Below are 23,397 nucleotides of genomic sequence, written 5' to 3'. Positions count from 1 at the left end.
TCGGATCTGTTTCATGCTCCCTGGGTGTGGTAAACAGGCGGACACTCCGTCTGACGGTCACAGGACGGCGGAGGAGGAAGCTGCTTTGACAGGGAGTGGGGGGTGAGAGAGTAAAGGGGCTCCTTGGGGCTACTAGTGGGTAAAAGCGGAGCGTTCGACAGACGGGACAAGCTAATGTGCTTCAGTATGTTTGTGCATTTTAATGACGTGTTTTGAAGTTTGAGGGACGATCATAAGCGACGCTGAGTGGCCACTATTATCCACATAAATAAATCCATTTTTATCATAATTACAAACACAATCCTAACTTAATTATGCTTAGTAATCAGAATATGCACACTATAGGTAGATGCACAAGTAAAAAGGACAATTGTTGTAGAAACATGAGCTACAATAATAAAAAGACTGGCACAATGACCTGCCACCCCAGTCACAAATATAAAAAAGAAAAATAAACCGGGAAGGTTCCTGATCCAACAAAGTATTTCTTTATCAAAGTCAAATTGTGGCTCTTAGAAAATACCTTTTATTTAATTCTTAATATAAAACAATTTCTTAATTTTGGTATGGCTGACGACAAGTTAATACAATTTTCAGTTTCATCGGGTAAATATAAAAGAGTCAAATCATTGATCAATAGCTGCTACAGTTCGGACAAATATACTTTGCTAATATACATATTAAGATTACATTTCAATGTAGTGTTTTGTGCAAGTGTATTTTCTGAATTGAATTCAAGGCTAACCACTTCACTGCAATATTGTTGCATTCATATAGATAAAGGTTGTTAATGTGAATAAGAGACATACAGGTTTACATGTCATTCATTATAAACCATTTACAAATCATAATACATTTCATTGCCATTTAGGTTTTTAAATGAGCCGTTTAGAAAATGTGTCAACAATATCTTTTCTTATTCATGCATTTTGAACAATATATTTCTGATACTTACATGTTGATGTTTCACATTTATACATAAATTCAAAAAGTGTGTTCAGATTATTCAATGTTTGTTTCCAAATTATTACCTACATTAATGTTGATCCGATCAATTTGATTTAAAACCGAATTGATTATCATTTAAAATATTAGAGAAAACATTCAGCAAAATAATTATATTAAATAATAAGTAATTACTATAATTGTAATATTTATGGATATAAAGTTTCTAATATTACAATTACACACACACACACACACACACACACACACACACACACACACACACACACACACACACACACACACACACACACACACACACACACACACACACACACACACACACACACACACACACACACACACACACACACACACACATTACCATTAATGTTATAAAAGGAGTTTCAGAAATTTGGGGGAAATGTATTACCCTGTGATTATTATTTTTGATCTGGTGAAACTAATAAAAGATTTAGCAATTTCCAAACACAATTCAGTTCCCTGTCCTAGTTTGACAACGTGGCTCAATTCACATACAATTATCAATTTTTTGCTCTTCTCCCTTTGCTATTTTAATATTTCAGCAGCTCCGATGCTGTGGCTCTTTAGAGCGTCCATGGGGGGCTGTGGCTCCTTGCTTTTGTCTTCCGTTTCCCTTCTGAAAGTGTTTTTCTTGAACCCTGTGCAGCTCTTCACAGTTGTTGTCTTAGTTGTGTTTTTCTGTCGCTCTTTCTGCTGATTCTTTTCTCTCAGAAACCTCCCCGCCCTCCCACGGCGCTCCCCGAGTCAGCCAGAGGTCACCGCTTTATTTTTTATTTCAAAAGCAAGAAAGACGTTTTTATATTTTAATTTAATCTATAAATAGGACATTCCTCTATTTGTCCAACAATAGAAAAGTAATCGGACGAACGAAGACCTATTTCACGCATTCATTTAGTGGGAATTTAGGAAACACAATATGAATCTGAACAGATTAGAGAAATTATTTTAAAATGATAACTTTGACATTTATATTAATACCAAAATTTAATAAATTGAGATTTTTTAATTGTATACATTTTAACGTAATTGGTATAACTTAGTTAATATTAATTCAATCATTGAAACTGGTTGGATAAAATATATAATTCTACAAATACAGAAAACAGCTCAGTAGGTTAAAATAACAATTGTAATTTAACTTCTAGCTATTTACCTACTTTGTGTATTTAACATGAGAGGATTCTAATGTATTACAACATTACAACATGAAGCTACAGAGTAATTGTAACATGTTAACATCTAATTAATAAGAAGAATAATGAAAATGCACAAATAATTACAACAATAATTATAAAATTATAATCAATCATAATATAAATATATATATATATATATATATTCTTAAATGGCAATAGCAAATTTTGCGTCAGCGGAAAAAAACAAAGCTGCATATATGTATTTTAGGACTTCTTAAATAAACTAAAATAGATATTAAAACTAAGAAGTATATTAAATTATCTGCACTTTCCATTTTTCAGAGGAAGGTAATAATAAGAAAAAAATTGACATTTCTTACAAGACAGAAAAAACATGTTAAATGTTGTTATTCATGTGAAATTTAGTGGAAATAGCAAAGGTAAATTGCAATGTTTAAGAATCTGGTCTACATTTACTGGACAGCAAATAAACAAAAAAAACAGTTTGACTTTAACACTTAGTGACAAAGTATAAAAATAAATCTACAGAAGAAAGTGCTTGAAATCCGATTTTTGACATTAATATTAAAAATGTTTGTATTGTGAACATAGTCAAACTATATGGTTTGCTGTGAGTAATATTCATTACCTGCTGTATATAGTTCCTAAAACAAGAAATGTTTCTGTTTCCCTGTGTATGTTTGACTGGGCCACAGCTCTAGATGAGCTCACAAGTTAGATCATTAGCTTCAAGAGCCTTATTATTTCCAGAGACTTGTTGGGGCTTATAACCAACTAAAGGTCCAATTATTTTAATTTTCCAGAACGATGTTATTGCTAGCAAACGCCGTGTACCACACAATTGCAGGACAGCGTCTTGGGCGGCGGACAGGAATCCTTCACGTCACAAAACGCATCGAAGGGTTCATTCATTTTGGGGCAAACACTCAACAGCACCGCTCCACTTGAGTTAATGTTGTGATTTGTGTTTTTGTGACACCTGTCAATGCGGGCCGACACGAACGCACACACACACTCTCTTGCTGGGGAGCCACACAGACACACTGCAGTCTGTTGGTTCAGCTCTTCCATTGAGGGTCCGTATGTTGGCTGGCTATTGTGTGCATCGGGTCTTTTGTAAGTGGCGATTGCACCTTAGCTACCGCAGTTCAAGCGTAAACAGTGTTTTCATGCGCCACGATATACACTCTTGCCAGTGGACCCCCTAAATCCCTGGAACAGCTGAGTCCTAAGGTGTCAAAGATAATGGCGATTTGTTGCAATGCGAGGTTTTCTCATTGCCCCTCTCGTCCCCCATTCCAATCGGCGTGCCCCCACACCACCTCCTTCCTCAAACAGATTAAAATTAAGCTGTAAACATGTGAGGATGGAATTAACACATTTAGCGAGTCTCCTCTTCCCACATCCCATTTTCGCTCTGGAGCGGCTGATCCCCGCCGCAGAACGCGGGTGCAATTTTAATGACTCGCAACGTTTTTGAAGTCCACATGAAAAAAGCGTCGCCTGCCGTTTGTGGCGGCACTAGATATGGCTGGGCCATGGCCAGCCATGATTGCGGGTAGGAGGGGGGACGCTGAATGCCGCCGACTCGGACTCCAGGCTCTTCGATAGGATCGGTGTCATTTTCCTCTCCACGATAAGACGCCTTGCTGACAAGGTCCGATTAGGAGAGAAAAAAAATCATTATTGCTACGTCTTTCATCCACCAGGGGTTTACTGATAAACAGCTCACCCACGGTTAGACTTTCTGAGGGCATGATGATGTGTCCTAAAGCAGATGTTTTATTTTTCTCCGTTTGTTTCTTCTTTTTTTTTTAATGTAGTTTCAAACTTAATTTTCTGTGCCGGGTAATCATAAAAACACAAGTTCCCTTTACAGCATCTATTTTTTTTTTTTAAAACAAGGCCCTTTCTTGGCAGGAAAGTAGTGAAATATTTAAGTCGTCAGCAAAGTTAATCAAACCATTATCAAATAACTTCCTATTCTGTTTGACCCCAATACAACATGCTATGTGCATCAGCCAAGAAAAGAGTCATCTATTATTCTATACCTCAAGGAGTTTCACTTTAGCGGAGGAAAAAAAAAAAGATTTGTTAAATATTCAAACTTCATTGGATAACAGAGAATAAAATACAAAAGAAGTCACAGATTTAGTAATGAGGGAATACATTCTGCACACACACATACACACAGGAGAGCCGACCAATCATGCACTAATATCAAAATAAGAAACTACAAGAAATAAATGGAAGGTTCACATATGCTACAGTGGCTTGTTTTGGTGCAAACTGTACTTAACATGAACTTTTCCATTATGTAATATATTAATTGTATTTTGATAGCAAATTAAGGTTTTAATGCATCTTAAAATTTAAACTCAGAAAGTCTGAACACAATTGTTGATAGTTTTTCTTCTTTTCAAAATTCAATTCACAATAGCAAATAATAAAAAAATAGAAAAATAAATAAAAATAATATACTATATTTAACATTAATATAATAATATATTAACATATGTTTGCTGTAAATAAAGTGTTGAATGTATCTAAAATGTAGAATCAAGTGTAAAATAACTGTTTTTCTTCAGTTCAAATGACAGAATTTGTTAAAATGTCAAAAAAACTAAAACAAAACTCGAACATAACATGAACAAGATGAGATTGAAGAAAAAAAATGTTTTAAAATTTATATTTATGAATACAGCAATTATTCCATATATATATATATATATATATATATATATATATATATATATATGTTATTTATATTTATGAATACAGCAATTATTCCATATATATATATATATATATATGGAATAATTGCTGTATTCATAAATATAAATAACATTTTATTATACATATATCATTTGTTATTCAAACTTATCTTAAGGTAAGGTAAGGTAAAACTTTATTGATCTTATATCAATAAGAGAAGTATGAATAAAAAATTAAGAATAGTAGAAAATATATAAATAAAAGAAAAAATGTATACATTTCTATTGTCAATAATGATGACAGTAATTATAATAATTCTAACTAGTAGTAGAGGTATTACTATTATAAATAGTAGTATACGAGCACAAGAGTAATCTTTAGAGGAGGTCGAGAGAGAGAGAAAAATCACAGTGAGAGAAAAGTAAAAAGAGATGAAGATGGGCCGATAGCGATAGCGTCGGGACAAACGCGTGCTGTCACTGGGCCACTCCAGCACCCGTGGACTCCCAGCAAGACTTTAATGAAATAAATCAATTTATTCTAAATTCCTTAGTTAATTATTTACTACTCCGTCATATTTCCCGATGACACCTTAATGTCCCGGACCCTCAAAAAAAGCGACAGAACCTGAAAAATATCAAACTGCTTGAAAACAAACTGGTGTACGCTTTAATATAGCCGTCACATCATCACAGGGTCCTCATGCGCCCGCCTCGGTGACAACAACAAGCCCGCTAAGCTTAGCCCGAGCACGGCTGCTGCTTTGTTGATCGCTTCAATGATTCGATACAAAAAAGGAAGAGGGAGATTGTGGCGGGCAGGACGAGAGAACACAACGTCCCCTGGATCACGATTGAGTCGCAGGCATCTGGTATGGACTAATCAGCTTAACTCCAGCCTAATAAAGTTGATGGCCTGCAGTGCTGCTCTGTACCTGCTATAGTGTGAACTTTGGGCCGGGCTGGCGGCCCCTAGAGACAAGCCCTGACCCCTTTTACTTATCAGAATCAGACTGAAATCAATACCTAATGAACCCTTTTTTTCAGGCGGATCACACTCGCTTATTTAGAGGTGGACTCATCCATTTATTTTAACACAAATAATAACCAACATGCAGTATACTTTGCACTGCTGACTCTGAACTTCTTGAAGTCATGGTAATAAAAATGTATTTATTTAATGATTAAAACACATCAGTCATTTTTCTGTTGGATTGTCTAATATGTCCACAAAGTGTCCCCTACCATTAAGTTACAATTCAAGTTATTTCTTAACCAAATAATCTTAAATCCTTACAATATTCCCACCATAATACTGTGAAATATGGCCGTTCTTTGATTTTACTTCAGTCGCGTTGAATATTTGGAGACCCAGCGTCCCCCTGACTCAAATGTCTGTAAATTGGCTAACAGCATCCCCTCCCACGGCTGTCTCAGCCAGGCTTACCCCCATGTCGGCTTGTTGCTTTGCTGCGGGTTTAAGTGGTGGCTCTTTACTAATGAACTTTTATATTTTATTTATGAGACAAACAGAGGACAGTAAGTGTTGCGGGTGTGTGTGTGTTAAATAGCTGTGCGAGTCCAAAGATGCTGCTCTGGATCCCTCTGAGGCTCTCACTGCTTTTGACAAGCGTCTGTTTTAACTAAATACACTGGAGACACTCGGGATGGTTAAAATAAGAACTGCACTGCATGAGGCGCCATTTATTTATTTATTTGTCTTTTTCCCCACTCTGTGACCTAGAAGCGTTGTGGCTTTTTTTCTCCTGCTGGTCATTAAGTGATATATATCCATATATACGCCGGGAAGATAGAAGCAACACGGCCGCTTTGTTCGAGATTTCTCTTTGAAATAAAAATACCTTTTAGTCCCACTTTCTTCTGTGGTCAATTGCAGCTCCGTTTGTGATACAACTTTGCAATTCACACAAAACTAATGATTCTTATACTAAAAATATAATTTAGATGCTTACGTAGCAAAGACATTCTGACTTCAGAGTTTTTGATCGCAGGAACACTTAGCACTAATGAGGCTGAATGTTGCACTTCTATTGAAAGGGACTTTAAATGTGCCATTTCCAGATGCAAGGACAAAAGACAGCCGATGTATTTGTTTAAACGCAATGTATTTGAGGGAGTGAAAAGGAAAGGACCGTCATCAAGGCAGCATTTGTATGAATATAAGATTAAACCATACAGCTCAAGTGCAGCATTATCTAAAAAAAATCCTTGAAGTATTGTTATGATGCTCCAATTATTATCGGTTTGTGTTACACCAGGACAAAACAACTGGTTAAAACTGACAATGGGGCGATAAGGTTGATAACATAATAACATAAAAAAAAAATATTTAAACATATTAGAAATGTGGTATGTTACCAACATGCAGCAGTCAGTATGTAACAATTAGAAAATATTTTTGTACCGTTTCATATAGCCATTGAAACTACGATATTCTTCAAATGAGCTGTTCTGAGGGTATTTAATGTGGTCATCCTCACTGACACTGAAAACAGTAACTGCATCAATTGAAGGCTGTATTTGAGGCTCATGCCATTTGCAAAAATGAATGTCAGTACATTGTAAAATGTAATAAATAAAATTGAAGTCAGCAAATAAATACATTTCTGGTGTTTAAGTAGCATTTTTCTGATGCTGATGTTTTTGTTCTGAACTATGGTCTAACATGAGAAGTCAATTAAAAAGATACAGCAAAGGGATATTAGTCAGTAGTTCCAGGAGAGCCTGCCGTTTAAGACTGAGTGGATGGCTGCCATCAACAGCACAACAAAAGATAAGGTCATGGATTTAGGACAATATGGACCTTCTTTTCCGAAACCACAAATGCAACCCACGATGTGGAATGGAACAAGTGTGTGGGACAAAAAGGGGATGAACAGATATTGTTTCCAGACATAGAGACTGAGAAGTGGTTGGAGCCTGCTGATGGAGGAAAGCGAAAGCTTGAGGCGGATATAGCAGAAGAAGGGACAGGACCAGGACGTGCCAAAGAATCTGAAGCCTTGGCCCGCTTCTGTTGGGCCAAGCAGGTGATGCGATGCAACATTAAATAGCAAAGAAAAAAAAAGCTACTGAATATATTGGCCTTTGGAGAATTTGCCACAGCAGCGAAGGAAAGATAACATCTGGGAGATGTGAAGACACATTCTGAAGCAGATTGTTCTCTTGAATTTGTTACCGTTACACAGAACATCAAACATGTGTAAGAACCTTCCTTGACTTGAATTATTAAATCTGTCATTGTCGCCAGCGCCAGCCAACCCCTCCATTATAGTGTAAATTGACAAACTTTTTCAAAACTACAACAGGAGCCAGAGAGCTGCAGGATGCTTCAAGAATGAGCTTTGATACATCTCAGAGGAATACACTGTGCTTCAATAATGTGATGACTGTCAAAATGGAGGGCAGGACGATACATATGCCAACTGGTAACAACTACCGGAAGGTCCAAATTATATTATTTATTTATTTATTTATTCATTTGTTTTTTTTATTTTGTGTGATTCAAAAAAATGCTTTGATCATTTGAATTTTTTAGAATATGATAATGTCCTAAAAAAATGTACATACTGATGTTGATTTTTACAGACCCCTTGCTGTGTATTAAACAGAAAAAAAGAGAGACACAACCCAACTCACACACCATACAATGGCGCACACAATAACACACATGCATTTTCTTGGGGAGCAGCATGAAGCTTGCAGAGTCGTCTGAGCTCCTCTCTGCTTCCCAGGCTCACCTTTGATGTGCTCCAGAAAATGTCATCAGGCGTCAAGGAAGGAGTCTTTTTTTTGACCCCCACCTCCTTTTCCAAGTATACAAACACACATTTCACCCACCCCACGTATGAGCAAGACAATTTCCCATTGCTCACTCATCCTCACTACTACCTTAAACTCCCCCCACCAGTCGCCACCGTCCCGCTCCCCCCGAAACCCAATCCAAAATCAGAAGACATACCGGTCTCCACTGCTATCTGGTAGCCAGCTTCCAGTCTCCGTGATGACCTTTCCAGCTTCTCTGTGTTGTCCAACAGATGCGCTCTCTGCAACAAATGGAGGGAAGAAAATAAAGCCGGAGAAACAAATAGAAAAAAACAAAATTGATTGAGATGGCTGGGACTGGTTTCAAAGCGACGACACTACGCTGTCACACCTTAACAGACAGCAGCGACAACATAATACAGCCAGGTTGGCATAACCTTCAGAGATGACAATGTGTTATATGCTGATGGAATATCAAGCATGTTCATGTTGAAGCAGACTATGTAATAGGGGCTGCCGCCTAATCTTGGACACAAATACAAGAGACACTTTGAGGTTTGTCTCCTCTTCGCGTTGTTTAAAAGAAAAGTTCGGATAGGGATGTGGAGCCAATTATGTGATTGTTTAAACGCAACTTGTGTTTTTCTTTAAAAATTAACAATCTGTGCTGATGGCTTCAAACTGGGAGCTACATTTGGGACAGAAACAAAAAGTTTTCTCAACATCAATGCCAGAAAATATAATACTGTTGAGGCTAAATAATCACATTGATCCAAACCACAGGCATGTCTACACAGAGCTATTGTAGCCTGTGTAAATTCTGTCTTCAATGTGGTTGCACAGAATGAATAAAGTCCAGTTTAAAATGCTATATTTTAAAATGATATAGATTTGTTTTCTACAATATCGACACCATCAACAGATACAACTTTAAAGAAAGCCAACGTTTTAAGTTTGGTTTGTATGTTCTTCTTGTGTGTCCGAGGGGTTCCTTTGTAAAATGCTGTTTCCTCTCAGCCTCAGAAGCCTGCAGCCTCATTAAGGGAACGAGTGAAATAAAATGAATGAATGAAAGTCAACGTTTACTCTTCCAGGTGATAAGACGTGATTTTCTCAACAATTTGCTTTGAGGTCAACTAACTACATGCACTCTTAAATCTGTTCCAAACAAGTCACCCACAAACTAAGTGGGGAGTCTTGTGTCAGCGTCACAGATGCATCTCCAGTTTCCTTTCATTATTAGCTTACAGTACTTGCAGAGCAAAAGTCTCTGTCGTGGTCTCAGTGTGGCTAGAACAGGCAGCGAAAGCAGCACTACAATTTTATCCGTATTTAGTTTATCCAAAAGTCTAATGAACTAGGGGAGTCAGGTTATATTTTCATGACTGGGTGATATATTGTCAAGCTTAATAGTCATTGTTTTGGATAGTTTGGAAGAATATCAGACTGCAAACTGAGAGAAAACGTGTAGTCGTGCCAATGTAGGCTATGCACAGACGGAAAACTTTAACCTGAATTTGTCAATTGGATCAAACGGCACAAGGAAGGGTAACATTCAGGCCTTGCCTTGAAGCGTTCTTTTACTTGTCCTAACCAGCTGCACCAACTCTGGTGCTTACCATAGCAAAAGAGCTGATGGTCAAGTGCATGTTGCCTCTAAAGGCTTGTTGCCGGTCCAGTTTTGGCTCAACATTCAGAAAGGCAAGAGAGAATCCACAAAAAAATGTTTCTCATATGTGGAAAAAACTTGACCTTTTATTGTGCACTGCTGATTCTGGTGAAGAAGTGGTTTTCGTTGAAACTGCCTTCAGAAGATAGATCATAAACGTGCAAGGCTCGCATGTTTACTTGAGTGATTCGCTTTTGAGTTGCTTTTGATGGGCTTTCGAGCTTGCTTTGGTTTAAATCTCATTGGATGCTATACTTTTGACACTTAAAAAAAAACAACTTAGTAAATGACAGACACCTCTCCGACAAGGGTTTGTGCCCAACGCAAGAGAGTGAAGGGGACAGGGGGAGAAGTGAAATTCCGAGTTTTGGCTTGGCTGTCAAAATATGTAGCAGCTAATCACTCAGCGGAAATGAAAAGCAGGGAGTAGAGAAGAAATAGATGTTGACACACATTTCAAAGTTTGACAATAAGAGCAATGGGAAAAGCAAGAAGGAGAAAACTCCCTCTGAACTCCTTTATTTCCCACGCTTCCTTTTTCTTCGTTCTACTGACAGATGTCATTTAAAATTGAAAGAAATGCTTTTGATAATAGTTCCAGCACACGCTTAGAGAAGCATGTGTGGAAGGTGTGGGTGCCAGTTACTTGAAATAGTGTGGCTATTATGGTATGGTGATTGGATATCATGCAAGCATGGTATTTGGTAAAAGGGTGTGGTTGAAGGCTTACTTGGCTTCATGGTGGTGCTGAATAAAAGCAGGAGCCTACCAAAAAACTCCTTGTTTCATAATGTTTTGAGATGGTGTATTGACAATGGTTAGGTTGAAACACCCAAGCTATGGCTACAGTGCCTCAATGTGCCTGGAAGCGTTAGGCAGCCAGGGATACTGACAGAATAGTACACTCCTGGGGTTCTTCAAAGAGCTCCAGTGATTAGTATGTTATCATTACCATTCGAACCGTGATTTTGCTATTCCCTCTTGGCAAAGGTGACACGTCTTAGGGAGAAGGCCGGCAGACTGTGCGCTAAAAAAAAAAAGGTACTTCAAAGCTTTATCTTCCTGAATTTCTGCCTTTCTCTCTCCACTGTTCTGTCGTCTTTTGGGGTTGGGGGGAGGAGATGGGGAACGTGGGTGGTGCGAGGAGGGGGCATATTGGTGGCAGACTATGTGTGTGTGATCATTAGAATAATGCGCCCCCAGTTAGATGGTGACAGGACCTGAAGGAAAGGGTGAGAGTTCAGCTGCTAAGAAACTAATAATGCCCCACTGTGATAGGCCTCATCATGAAACAATTCTGACAGGAACACCGGAACAGTCTGTACCAAATATTTGAAGAAATATGTGGAAGTTAACTTGAATCAAGATTGTGTCTTTGGTTGAAGTTTGCATTCATCCAAAAGGTGTAAAAGGAGGAAGACGTTCAGCCAGTTCAGACAGTTCAGCGTTCAGAAATACAAAATGAAACCATGATTGGGCTTCTGGAGACCATTTGTGAACATTAAGTTCTATATGATGAGCACCAAACTATCAATGGTTTTAGATTCAACAATAATGCCAATGCTTGTGAATAAACACATTTTTTACTAACGTTAAACAGAATGGCACACCTTTAAGAGAGAATGTTTTACGTTGATGACAAATGTAAGACCTTTTAAGCCAATTTGTAATATAAAGTTTTTAGTAAAACCAATTTATAATTTAATTGTCCAATAGGGTTTCCAAATCTTGAAAACACAGCAGAGGTGAATGAGGCAATAAATACTGGCTTTTTATTATTTTTTCCCCGAAGTCTCAAGACAAATACGACTTTAAATGAAAACATTTGATATCTCTAACTTGTTTGCAGCCACAGAATAAGACTTGCATAATAGATTAGGGTCCAAACAACTATACATCAATGAGATCATGCTACAACCCTGGTTGTCCACAAAAATGATTAGGAAATATGGTAAACAACCGTTATCATCTGAAGAGAATGAGATGAGACGTAACCTAAAAGATGGTGGTTATGAATAAAAATAAGGTTGGCTTTGTGATTTACAAAATAAAAACTAAAATAGTTCTCCAAAAACTGAAGACAGAAATGGTATATTGTTTAAAATCACCAGTGTAGTGAAAAAAAATGGAAGATGGATAAGACTATTATAGTTATTAATGTAAAGGTCTTGTAATGCGTTGACCTCATCGTTTTCAAAGAAACCTGTGCAAGTGTGTTGTACAATACATGTCAAGTCAATAGATGAATAAGATACCACTCAAGTGATATGTACACTTGGGATATTATACAGTATTTAGCGTGTGCAATATTTGTCAATGTATTTGTCACAGGAAATTCAAAGTGGCACCAGACACCTGCTGTGCAACATCGTCCACCATAATGGACCGTATTGTGATGTAGCCATTGACAACATTTGAAAACACACACCCCTGAGCGCCCTGTCAAGCCTAAATATAATACTGGGCTATTTGCAAATCTGTCATTTAAAAGGGAATGGAATATGATGATTAGATAGCAGCCTCGCACAGAGGAGTTAAATATAATATATGCTAAATATCATGAAACTCCGAGAGCACCTCCCCACCACCACCAATCCTGTCATAAGCTTTGTATCTCTTTTCATCTGACACCTACATTTTGAAAAAAGAGATCTTCATACGAACCAAGGAAATTGTGTTTTTTTGTTGTGCTTTTTTCACGTCAAGCAACACTCCTCAGTTGTAAGTTATTAACAGGGAGCCCCAGAACAATGCAGCTGTAGCTCAAAAGAAATCTCTCCCCTCTCTTACGCTCTCCTGCCTTTTTTCAATATCAAACACAGACGGTTACTATCACCATTTTCCAAAGTTCAGATGATTTCCTTATTATTTCAATAAGGGTGGGGGAGAGTCAAAGTGAATAATGATGACAGCTGTGATTCAGACTGACTGTGTGATCTTCTGTGCCGTTTGTTTGGGACTTGTAAGACGAGGAATTACAAGTGTCAAACAGCTGTGAATACGGGTGCTAAATATTTAAACATGTTTTTCAGCGGAAGGGGAAAAAGTATAGTTGTTTTTTTAAAGCAGGGCCTAAGTGTGTATAAGCTTTGCTAGCCTTTGAATGAAATCTAGCAAAATAAAGAGGGGGAAAGACTGCAGCAGTACAGTGGGCGCAGAATCCAAGCCGGTTATGTAGATGGGATTCTTCTAAAAGAGGGTAGGCAGGTGAAGTAACTCAAGATGTCTTTAGACCCTCAGGCTAGGAGGACAAGCACAGAGGTGTGGAAGAGGAAAAATAGGAAACAATAGTTAAGTTTAATACAAGAAATAAAAACCTGATGGTAGTGCATCTATGGCCTGATGCTATGAATTATAAATAACTGATGATCCAGAAAATATCATAACAGTTAAACTAGTAAGCTGCAGGAGCAGGCTTCTCATTGGTGCTCTCCTCTTTACCAAATATGACTTCACTTTAAACATTCCCATCTTGGCTCACCACATATGGCAAGATTTTCAAAATATTGACAAAATGTTCTTGCCACACTTAAGGCATATACAATCAAATTTGGTAATGGAATATAGATTATAGAAATACTATTCCAATTATTGTGTCATTTAAAATTAAATGCTGCTTCAAATCCTTAAAGGACTCTTCTAAACCAATGATTATAGTTTGTATCTTTTTTAAAGAATGGAATGTAGCAGCAATACGAGGGACAGACCAAAAAGTATCCACCTATCCGGTCACATAAGCTGACTAAATGAGGTCTAAAACAAACCATCCACAGGAATCTCCTGTAGCACAAGATGGATACTGCAGCCTTTCCAGGAAAACCATAAGACATAGTCACTCAGGTTTGTCCTGGGGTTGCCTTTGGTTTTCTCAGACTCTACCTGCAGAGAGTATCGTGCTATAACGGCACCAAGTAGGCATGCTAACTAGATGCCCTGAGCTTCCTAGACTGGCTTCTATTGAGGCTGATCAAGAAGTGTTTTTCACTTTAAGTCTCTGACAGTGATGCCGTGTTAATATGGCCTAAGAACTCCATGCCAAGATCTCACTCTCAAGGTCACCATGACCAAGATGGATGAGAATCTACACGGAAATACCAGCCCTTGTTTAAAGTTCATCGCTACTAAAGACATTTCCCCCATTTCCTTAAAGAAGGGGGTCAGTACTTTTCTAAATAGGTTGGGGTCTTTGAAGACTGACCAGAAGGGTCTCATCCAGTTACTATTGATTGAATGTTGGTGCTTTTTTTATGGTCATGTTATGTTAACACATTGACTTGCTAAGGATGACATTAAAAATATTGAATAAGTGAAAGGGCCATGTCGTTTGTTACACAAAATAACTATTATGAATAATGATATTTTGAAAACGAGAAAAAAAACAAGTCAAGTCCAAATCGAATGGTGTTGATTCAAAATCTTACTTGAAAGTAAGAAGTGCTGAAGCTTCACAGACTTTGTTAACCTCCTTAACTCACTTTTATATCAGTTATTGTCTTCAAAAAAACTCTATCAGTGACGATATCTAATCAGCACCGTTTAATATGTAGGAGAAGTGATAATGACAGAACTAGTCTGCAGTGAAATCCTTATCTATGGTGTGGCCTTTCAGCCATTCAATCAAACAGGCAATGAAAAAAATGTAGCAAATGAGTATATTCTAATTTTCTACAACAGAGATGAGGGCAAATGGAACTTTCAGTGCGAAAGTAAATTTAAGCACGGTAGAAAAGAAGCACTTACCTCTTCACGTAACTTTATCAACTGCATCATGAAAGCAAAGGGAGAGATGACAAAGATGGACAGAGGGAAAGAGACGTTTTTATAAAGAAGCAGAAACAAAGCAGGGAGAATATCAGTCATTCTACTAGGAAGAAGGTATCAGGGAAAAAAAATTGGACCATTAGTATTCAGAAACAAGTGGAGTATTCATACAGCAGAGATGTTTTTGAACAAAGGATGTAGTTAAAAATGTTACTTATACCATCAAGTACAGATTGCTTTGGAAAAAAGAGGCACATTGGTTTTGTTTTTATATAAAAGAGACGATGTTACGTTTTTTTTTGGTTGTTTTTTTTTTTAAAGAAAGTAAAAAAATGTTATATATCATCTATGAACATTCAAAGACAAACATAATGACAGTTTTATGAAGAATATAATCATGATTTATTTGAGATTAAACCACACAGCAACATCGTCTTTATCTTAATGAATTGTGATTATTATTATTATTGATGGTTTAGCTGTCATTTTGAATTCTGTTTAATTAACATATGTTCACTACAATCTTAAAATGAATTATCCACAGCAGCAGCTATTTATTCCCATTCAGACACTTGCATCGATAGACCAGGATGTTAGTATTGACTATTTACCCGACAAGAATTTTTTTTAAATATATTTTCACATTCATATCAATCACATTTAATTATTATAAAACAATGATAACAGTTTAACTCTTCACAGTAATGATAGAATTCAAGTAAAGGTAATGTCAATGTCTCTCTAAATTAAGTCCAACTGTATTAATTTATCAGAATAAAAGGTAAATTTTATAGCATTGTGTATCATTTGTGACGTACATAAAATACATTTCTAGAAAGATAAAACTCATAGTAGATAATGGAGCACATGTTCACATAAAAATGGAAATGTAACAGCTAAAGAAGCAACACTGATGGAGCAGTGAATCTTTTTTTAAACATTTATTTAAAACACTTTTTTAACTCCACACAACTGCCTGCTAAGTCTGCATTATTTAAGAGGCCAAAGTTTAAAGCTACATTGTGCCGGTGGTTTGGGGTTGCTTGAACGAACCCAGCAGATCCCGTGATCCTGCGCCCCAGCTCTGCCATTAGTCAATGGGTCGCAAACAAAAGTGATTCCAGCTTATTTGTGCCGCTTGACTGATTACAAGTCCTTATTGAGGCTGTGACAACACCGCACACACACTGGTGTGTTTCACTTTATTCTTGGGATTTTTTTACTTGGCTTCTATTTGACAATGCAGCTGGCAATGCTCAGGTTTCCCCACAATATAGTGAATCTTTGAGTTCTTCCTGCACAGACCCGATTCTTAGCCCCATTATTCAAAAGTGCACTGCTGCAATTTTTCTGTTATGATAATCAGCTATTTCCTTTTTTTCTTTTCAAACAAAAGATTTTTTTTTTTATCCAATATGGAATTCGATACAAGTGGTAATCTGCTTCCTTTGTAGCCGGGAAAATCTAGTCCATGCCGGCTCAAACCAGCACAATCTCTTGTGGCCAAGCCTTCTGCTGTCACTGAAATCGAAACTATACCATATAGTGTTTGTGTGTGGAAATTGTGTCTGCATTTACTGCTTTGTGTGTGGCATTTGTGTGCGTATGTGTGCGTGTGTGTGTCCATGTGCGTGTGCGTAGCACAATTTGTGTTGCATGCGGAGGAAAGAAAAAATGTGCAATGGTACCACATTTAAAAAAAGGAAAAAAAACACAAGTGATAGTGCCAATCCAGTCTCTGTCAGCAGACTGATAACGAATAAATGCCCAAGTCTATTAAATCGTCCTTTGGCCATTATCGTGAGGCCAACACGCCATTTTCAGAACTTATGGCAGCTCCTTATTTACGTGGCTAGAAATCCTGGCTGTGTTACCAACAGATTTGTGACTGGTAATGATCTACTCAGGCAGGGCTATAAGAAATGATCCTGACCTCTTTCAGATCATCAGGAATTAAATTGACTGATTCACCCCGGCCCCCGCCATCTTCTCCCCTCTACTATCGGCAGCGTTTTATTAGATAAAACACACTGAAGTTGCAAGCACTCGACTCGCAGCAAAACAACTTTTAGAATGAAAAGAAACCGGATCCAAAAAGCAGAGAGCTTATTGAGGTTTTATAATTTAGAAACAATTTTACAAGTCAATATTATATTGCGCAGCTTTTTGTATTTAATGGTATAAATAAAATATGTTTCGTAAATATCAAAATCATTAAATTATAAAGGTTACAATAATAACCCATTGATAATATCAATAAAAAGTAATACCTGGAGGGAATATTATTTAAACATGGATGCATGATTTATTAAATTAAATACAATTACATTTGTAATTGTTCGAATTATATAATAAATAATTAATAACAATTAATAGAAATATTACCTAATTTTGATTGAAAAAAGGTTTCTAGGTTGCTTAAATATATATTTGTAATATTATCAAAGGTGGACTATATTTAATGATTGCAATTTAAACATAAAAAGTCAGCATTTACATTTAGCTCTACAATTTAAAACATTGTTTATAACAGATTTTAAAACCAGGACATAGTCCTTTACAAAAACACATAATACACACATAATAGTATAAAATTCTGAATTACCAATTGTAAAAAGATCAAACAATGACAGGGGAAGATATTCTGAGTATCATGGTATAGATATTTAATTCTGCATTTTCTATGCCTAGAAAACAGGAATCAGTTGTTTCCATGTAAATAAATAAATGTACCAAGATCTGTTTTTATTAATTACAAGCATTTTAAAATATTCCTAAATAATATTATAAATGTAAAATTCACTATCTAATTTATGATTTGATTGTTTATTTCATAGTTTTCTATTGCCATTTGTTTTTCCAAAAGCAATGGACTTTTCTCTCGGTTAAAATAATGAAGAAAATACTAAATTACTATTAAAGAAGCAATGATTACATTTCAGCGTTTTTGGTAAACAAGAGTTATACAATTTATGTTACATATATTATGTTCAGGAAAAAAAAATATTTAAGAAGATTTAAAAAAAATTAAAAAGAATCCTTTTTTTCTTATTTTGCAATGACCAATGTTTATTTACCTATACAAACTTTATTAGAGAGAGAATTCCAGATGCGAAAGCGTTTGGTCTCGCTCTCCTCTGACACGATTTCATCGGGACCCATCATCTTCTCAAACGTGACATTTCTGACAGCTTCTCTCCTTCTAACTTCAGCAGAAAATGTCAGTCTCACTTTTGTGTCTCGTTAATTTGCCAGGAATATGCATATCAATTACGCATGGCGCCTTGTGATACATATGTTTGTAAGATGTGCGGTTCACGGGTCATGATTGAAATGCTAATCGTAAACTGTTCAAAAAAAAATATAGACAACTATATCTCACTTTGCTTGGCTGAGAATCATCTAAATATACACCCATTAAATGTGCAAATACGCACTCGAGCATTCATCTTTCTATTCTTTTTTATAGTCTAAAGTATTTATTTGCATGTGTGTGTGTGTGTGTGTGTGTGTGTGCTCGAGACACAGTAACCCCGGAGAGTTTACAGCCGATTCTAAACATAATGTATAATTAGTTAAAAGACGTGTGGTCAGAGTTGAGCGAGGCTGCGTTTTGAGCGGCAGCTGTGCAGGTGAGCAATAGGTAGGTTGGAGAACGGCTGCCTGCTCGTCCTGTTTTGATACTTTCAATCAGACGTCTTCACTTTGAAACAACTAGGAGCTTATTTCAAAATTTACAACCATAATGCAGGGTAATTGCTTATATTTCCTAACGGCGTCTATCGCCGCGTGACGGTGTCGATCTTCTGAGTCCACTTTTGTTCGTCTTGTAATTTATGCATTGGGTTTTTGTCGTTGCATTTGTCTCATGCAAAATTCCACTGCTTTTTTTTCAAAGAATGACAAAAAAGACATTGTGTAAAAAATATGGATAAACCAAATGCTTTTAAACGTAATCCCTTAAAAATTGTATATGTACTATTCATACAACGTTTAGGTTTATTATAATGTGAAAAGTCAATTGCATTTTATTTTTTTGTGTGTAAGGATTTTTTTTCTCAATATATACATTACCCAGAATTAAGTTTTAGTTGTTTTTTTTTTATATTTATGCATTTTAAATGTACACCCAAATTATTTGAAATATGTAAAAAAAAAAGTGTATTACAGACAACACTGTTGAACAATTCATGCAATTTTAAATAAAACATCATTTTGGATATATATATATATATATATATATATATATATATGAATATAAAACTAATATACTTTTGGTTTGTGCGCGTTCCCCTCGTACACGGATCACCGGGGGCATTACTGAGATTGATACACATATCGTTTTTAAATTAAAAGCACATATAAAAAGGTGTTGAGATTTTTCCTTACATTCATATGGCTCATTTAAAGAAGATTAATTTAAGGCCTTAAATAGAGAACATAATATTGTGATTTTAGAATTTAGTAAACCCTTTTTTAAAAGCAGCAGTTCGGGCAGTTGCGCGCACAGCGTGTGTGTTTGTGTTGGAGTGTGTGCGTCAGTGAGGGTGTTGATAGAGGATCTATTATTTGTCTATAAATCCAAGCCCAGCAGGAGAACAGCTGTTGGTTGCTAAGAGTAGGGAGGCTGCGATTTTGGATAGAAATTCGGGGCTGGATTGTTTGTGTTTGTGTGTGTGTGTGTGTGTGTGTGTGGGTCACAATCTGGCTATAGTCTGACTCAGGTCCCATGCCCTGAGCCCACTTGCTGGCAGACCAGCTTTGCATTAAACAGTTTTCCTTCCGCATGACTAGGTGACAATACTCATATTTTTAGATCATGGTGGCCTCCAAGGAGGGGCCCGCCTTCTCATCCGTAGGGGCCACCGAGCCTCCCACACCGGCCCCAAGTTGGAGCCCCCTTATTAGCACCTCACCTGGCCCTCCGAGGAGCTGGCATCGTCCCCCAGGAGTTCGTTGCGCACCTCATCACTGTAGGCGATACGTGACCTTTTCTGCAGAGAGAGGAGAGAGTGGGGAAGAAGGACAAAAAAAGAGGGGAAGGGGGGGAAACAAGTGGAGAAATAAGGCTTAGTATTGTCACAGAGGCAAAGACGGAACAGGCATTTCTAAAGCACGAGAGCCCCCTAATGGAACTCTGTGACAAACTGAGTCACACATGTGTAGAGAAAGTACCGTAACACATGCAGGGACTGCGTCTGCCTTCATGCCCGTGCCACCTTCCAACATGATCTACTTTACCTGCAGTGACACACAAGTGGTGGCAAAGACTCCCCCCAAACCTTGGCCACTTAAACAAATACGAGTCGAGAGATAAAACCCGATCTGGTGTGCATGAAGCGGCTGTAGGAGAGGAGGACAGGGGAAAGGGCCAGGTTGATGTATTATGAGGAAGTATGACTTGTCAGTGCTAAATCTTTTCTGGGGGCTGTCACCGCTGTCAGCCCGGTGCAGTTGCAGCCTCTGTGATAACACCAATGCCGGGACTCAGACAGGGAATAATTCATCACCCATTGGCGGCCCATCCGACTCGAGGACTGTGCTCGCGCGCACAAACAAACAAACGCACACACACGCACACATAGATTGAATAGAATAACAGAGGATGCCATGTCCAAAAAGGAAGCGCTCACAAATCCACACACACTTCAGAGTGTGCCACCTCCAATTGTGGAAGAGTGGGCGGCCGTTGTACCGCTTGTTTACAGACGCCCAACCTGTGCGAAAAACAGGCTGTCGGGGTGCCCTTTCAACTCAACACCAGCCGCACGCGTGCACACACACACTTTACTTTTGGGTGCCGTCTTGACACGGTGGGCTGCACGAGGTGGGAAAGAAATCAAAGACAAACAGTGGCAGAGGAAAGAAAATACAGCGGTTTTCCTCGTGATTTCTGCACGTTTGTTATTGTTTATATCCAGGTAAATATAGCAAAGAGGTGTAATGAGGAAAGGACCACCAATTACCTAGTGGCGACATTGTTTCTTCGACAACCTCAACCACGATATATTTTTTTTTATTCAAAAAGGAAAATTGAAGAAGCAGCTTAAGGCAAATCCTTCGGCACGATAAAATAAAGTTGCTTGATTTAATTAACGTTGGGGTACAAATTGAGCCATTTTTCTATGTCTCAGGGGGTAATCCAGAGCACTGATTGGAAAGTAATGCTGATGTGAATTGGCTGTTATTATGATGGTGGTGGAGCCACAGTTCTCTGGGGTAATTACAGATGCGAGAGCCTGATTGACCCGCACCCGCAAAACATGCTAGATAAAATGAGCACCTAAGCAATCCAGGCTCTGGAGACCTGGACGTGTAACGGAAGAAATCCCAAGATAATCTAAAAAAAAAATACACTATATAAATGTTCAAAGTCTGGTTTTTAATATTCTAAATTACAAGAAATAATAATAAAAGGATTACACTATATGACAACAGCTGGTGTTTGATTTTAAACTGACAAAAATATATTTTTAAAAAGACTTAATGTATTGATTTATTTATTATTTTAACAGGTATATTTTACTGGGACAGAGATGTGCGATTTGTTTGGAACAAAAAAATAAAATCCTTATTCAAGTTATTGGTTAAAAAAATATTACAAAATAGAAAAAAAAAAAATTGAAAACAGAAATACACAATGTGGTCAGATATATATAAAAGGGTTAGTTTGGCTTTTAAAACCTATTTAAAGTACTTTTTTTTAAAGAACCAATAATAAGTGTTATTGAAGTCTGAATAAAATGTAAACAAATAGCTTCCAAACGATGGGAAAAACAGCAGAGAATCACCTGGGCTAGGAATTATGATCATACATTATTTTTTAATAACATTTTAATTTAGCTTGCATTGGCACATGAAAAAAGGGACGATCAACCAAAAGCTAACATGTTATCTTCTTGACAAATTGTCGATCTTTTAACAGGGAAAAACACCCACGTATTCCATTTAAGTGGAGTTTCATCTTAAAGAGCTGCAGAGCAACTTGGGGCGAGACGACTTCAGCAGTAATTGAGAGGAAGAAGCCACGGAGCAGCATTGATTTGAATGTGAAGCCTCGCTACGCCTTCAAATCACACGCATAGGGTTTTTGGTATTTTCTAAATAGCTGTTTGTTACAGATGAATGCAATGAGAGCAGTGTGGATGACAAAGGAAGTAAAAAAGAACGGGGAAATGTCACTGAAATGAAAGCGTTGCCACAACACCCCCCTGTACTTACAGTAGACACATTTCAGTTTTGAGACTTCCCCTCTGGAAAACAACAGATCCCAGAACGATTACCTGTTTCTGTTTTGATGTGAGACAAACAGCTGTGCAATATTTCCAGCATAACACAGTCATATTTGGATTACAAGTAGCTTGAGGGGGAAGAGTAGCGTATATATGATCAGACAAGGTCAGGAACGCATGAACTTATCCTTGAGAAAGTTGACACCAACCAAAAAGTTTGGTCATATATTGGTCAAATTTTGGCCACCTGATTTTAGAGCACTATTCTCAAGTGCATCTCATGTCATTCACATTATATAGAAACTTAAATTTCAATTCTATCTTTTCTACTCCAGAATAATGAAATAGTTAAAACAAAATAACCACGTGTAAAAACCAGCACACTGTCCCAATACAGGAATTGATGCTACAGTATACCAGAAATGGGTTTAAAAAAAAAACCCAAAATACGGTTTAAATGAACTTCAGAAGATAGCATGATGTAGAATACACATGCAGGCTTATTGACAACTCAATTAAAAAAAATAGCTAATGGCAGAGAGGATAAGCATCAAAGATTGTGATGGAAATCCACTTAAGCCAATTAAAAATACGCAATTAAAAATGTTTGGATCATTGAAGGTGATCTACTTTCTCTGTCCCTCCTTCTATAGAGTTCATCCCTGCACTGAAACCAAGAGGTCTCTCCCTCAAACAGTCAAGCATCTTGAAACAACGTCTTGTGTCGTTTGCCGAGAGTTCAATAGGATTTTACTAGAATAAGTTCAAATAATTGTGAAGAACTAGTGCATGGAAAGTGTCTAGTTTCTGTATCTACGGACGGAATCCTACGGCTGCGGAAGGATAAAATTCAATCAGGCATTATTATCTTAAAAGGAATAAGCGCTCTTAGAAGATACCTCATTGCTCAGAATAGACCTTTTTTTTTCCTTTTGAAAGGTCTGTCTTTTGTCACTTTTTAATCTCGGGTGAGCATTTGCTTCTATTCCCGGAAGCAAACAAGACATGCACATCTTAACTTTATGCAAAGTGGCCTGCCTTTTTTTTTAAAGAAAAAAAGAAAAACGACACATCCCGTCAAAAGCAAC

General features: G+C 37.3%; 1 protein-coding gene across 4 annotated transcripts in view; it reads right to left on the bottom strand.

The window, feature by feature from the left end:
• The window catches only part of vti1a (vesicle transport through interaction with t-SNAREs 1A), a 117,893-nt gene that overhangs the window by 72,532 nt on the left and 21,964 nt on the right, over positions 1-23,397 (bottom strand). For 2 of the 4 annotated variants that reach the window (XM_087792786.1, XM_087792784.1), the window contains exons 4-6: positions 19,994-20,071; positions 15,057-15,077; positions 8,844-8,928 (exon numbers count right to left, since the gene is read on the bottom strand). In XM_087792786.1, coding sequence (XP_087648912.1) covers positions 8,844-8,928; positions 15,057-15,077; positions 19,994-20,071 — 184 coding nt within the window. The remainder of the gene's footprint in view (positions 1-8,843; positions 8,929-15,056; positions 15,078-19,993; positions 20,072-23,397) is intronic. The other 2 variants (XM_087792785.1, XM_087792787.1) reach the window with 1 other exon arrangement.

The sequence above is a fragment of the Callionymus lyra genome, chromosome 6 (assembly GCF_982586985.1).
Source record: "Callionymus lyra chromosome 6, fCalLyr1.hap1.1, whole genome shotgun sequence".
NCBI classification, from domain to species: Eukaryota; Metazoa; Chordata; class Actinopteri; order Syngnathiformes; family Callionymidae; genus Callionymus; species Callionymus lyra.
This window is presented reverse-complemented; position numbering and strand designations above follow the sequence as displayed.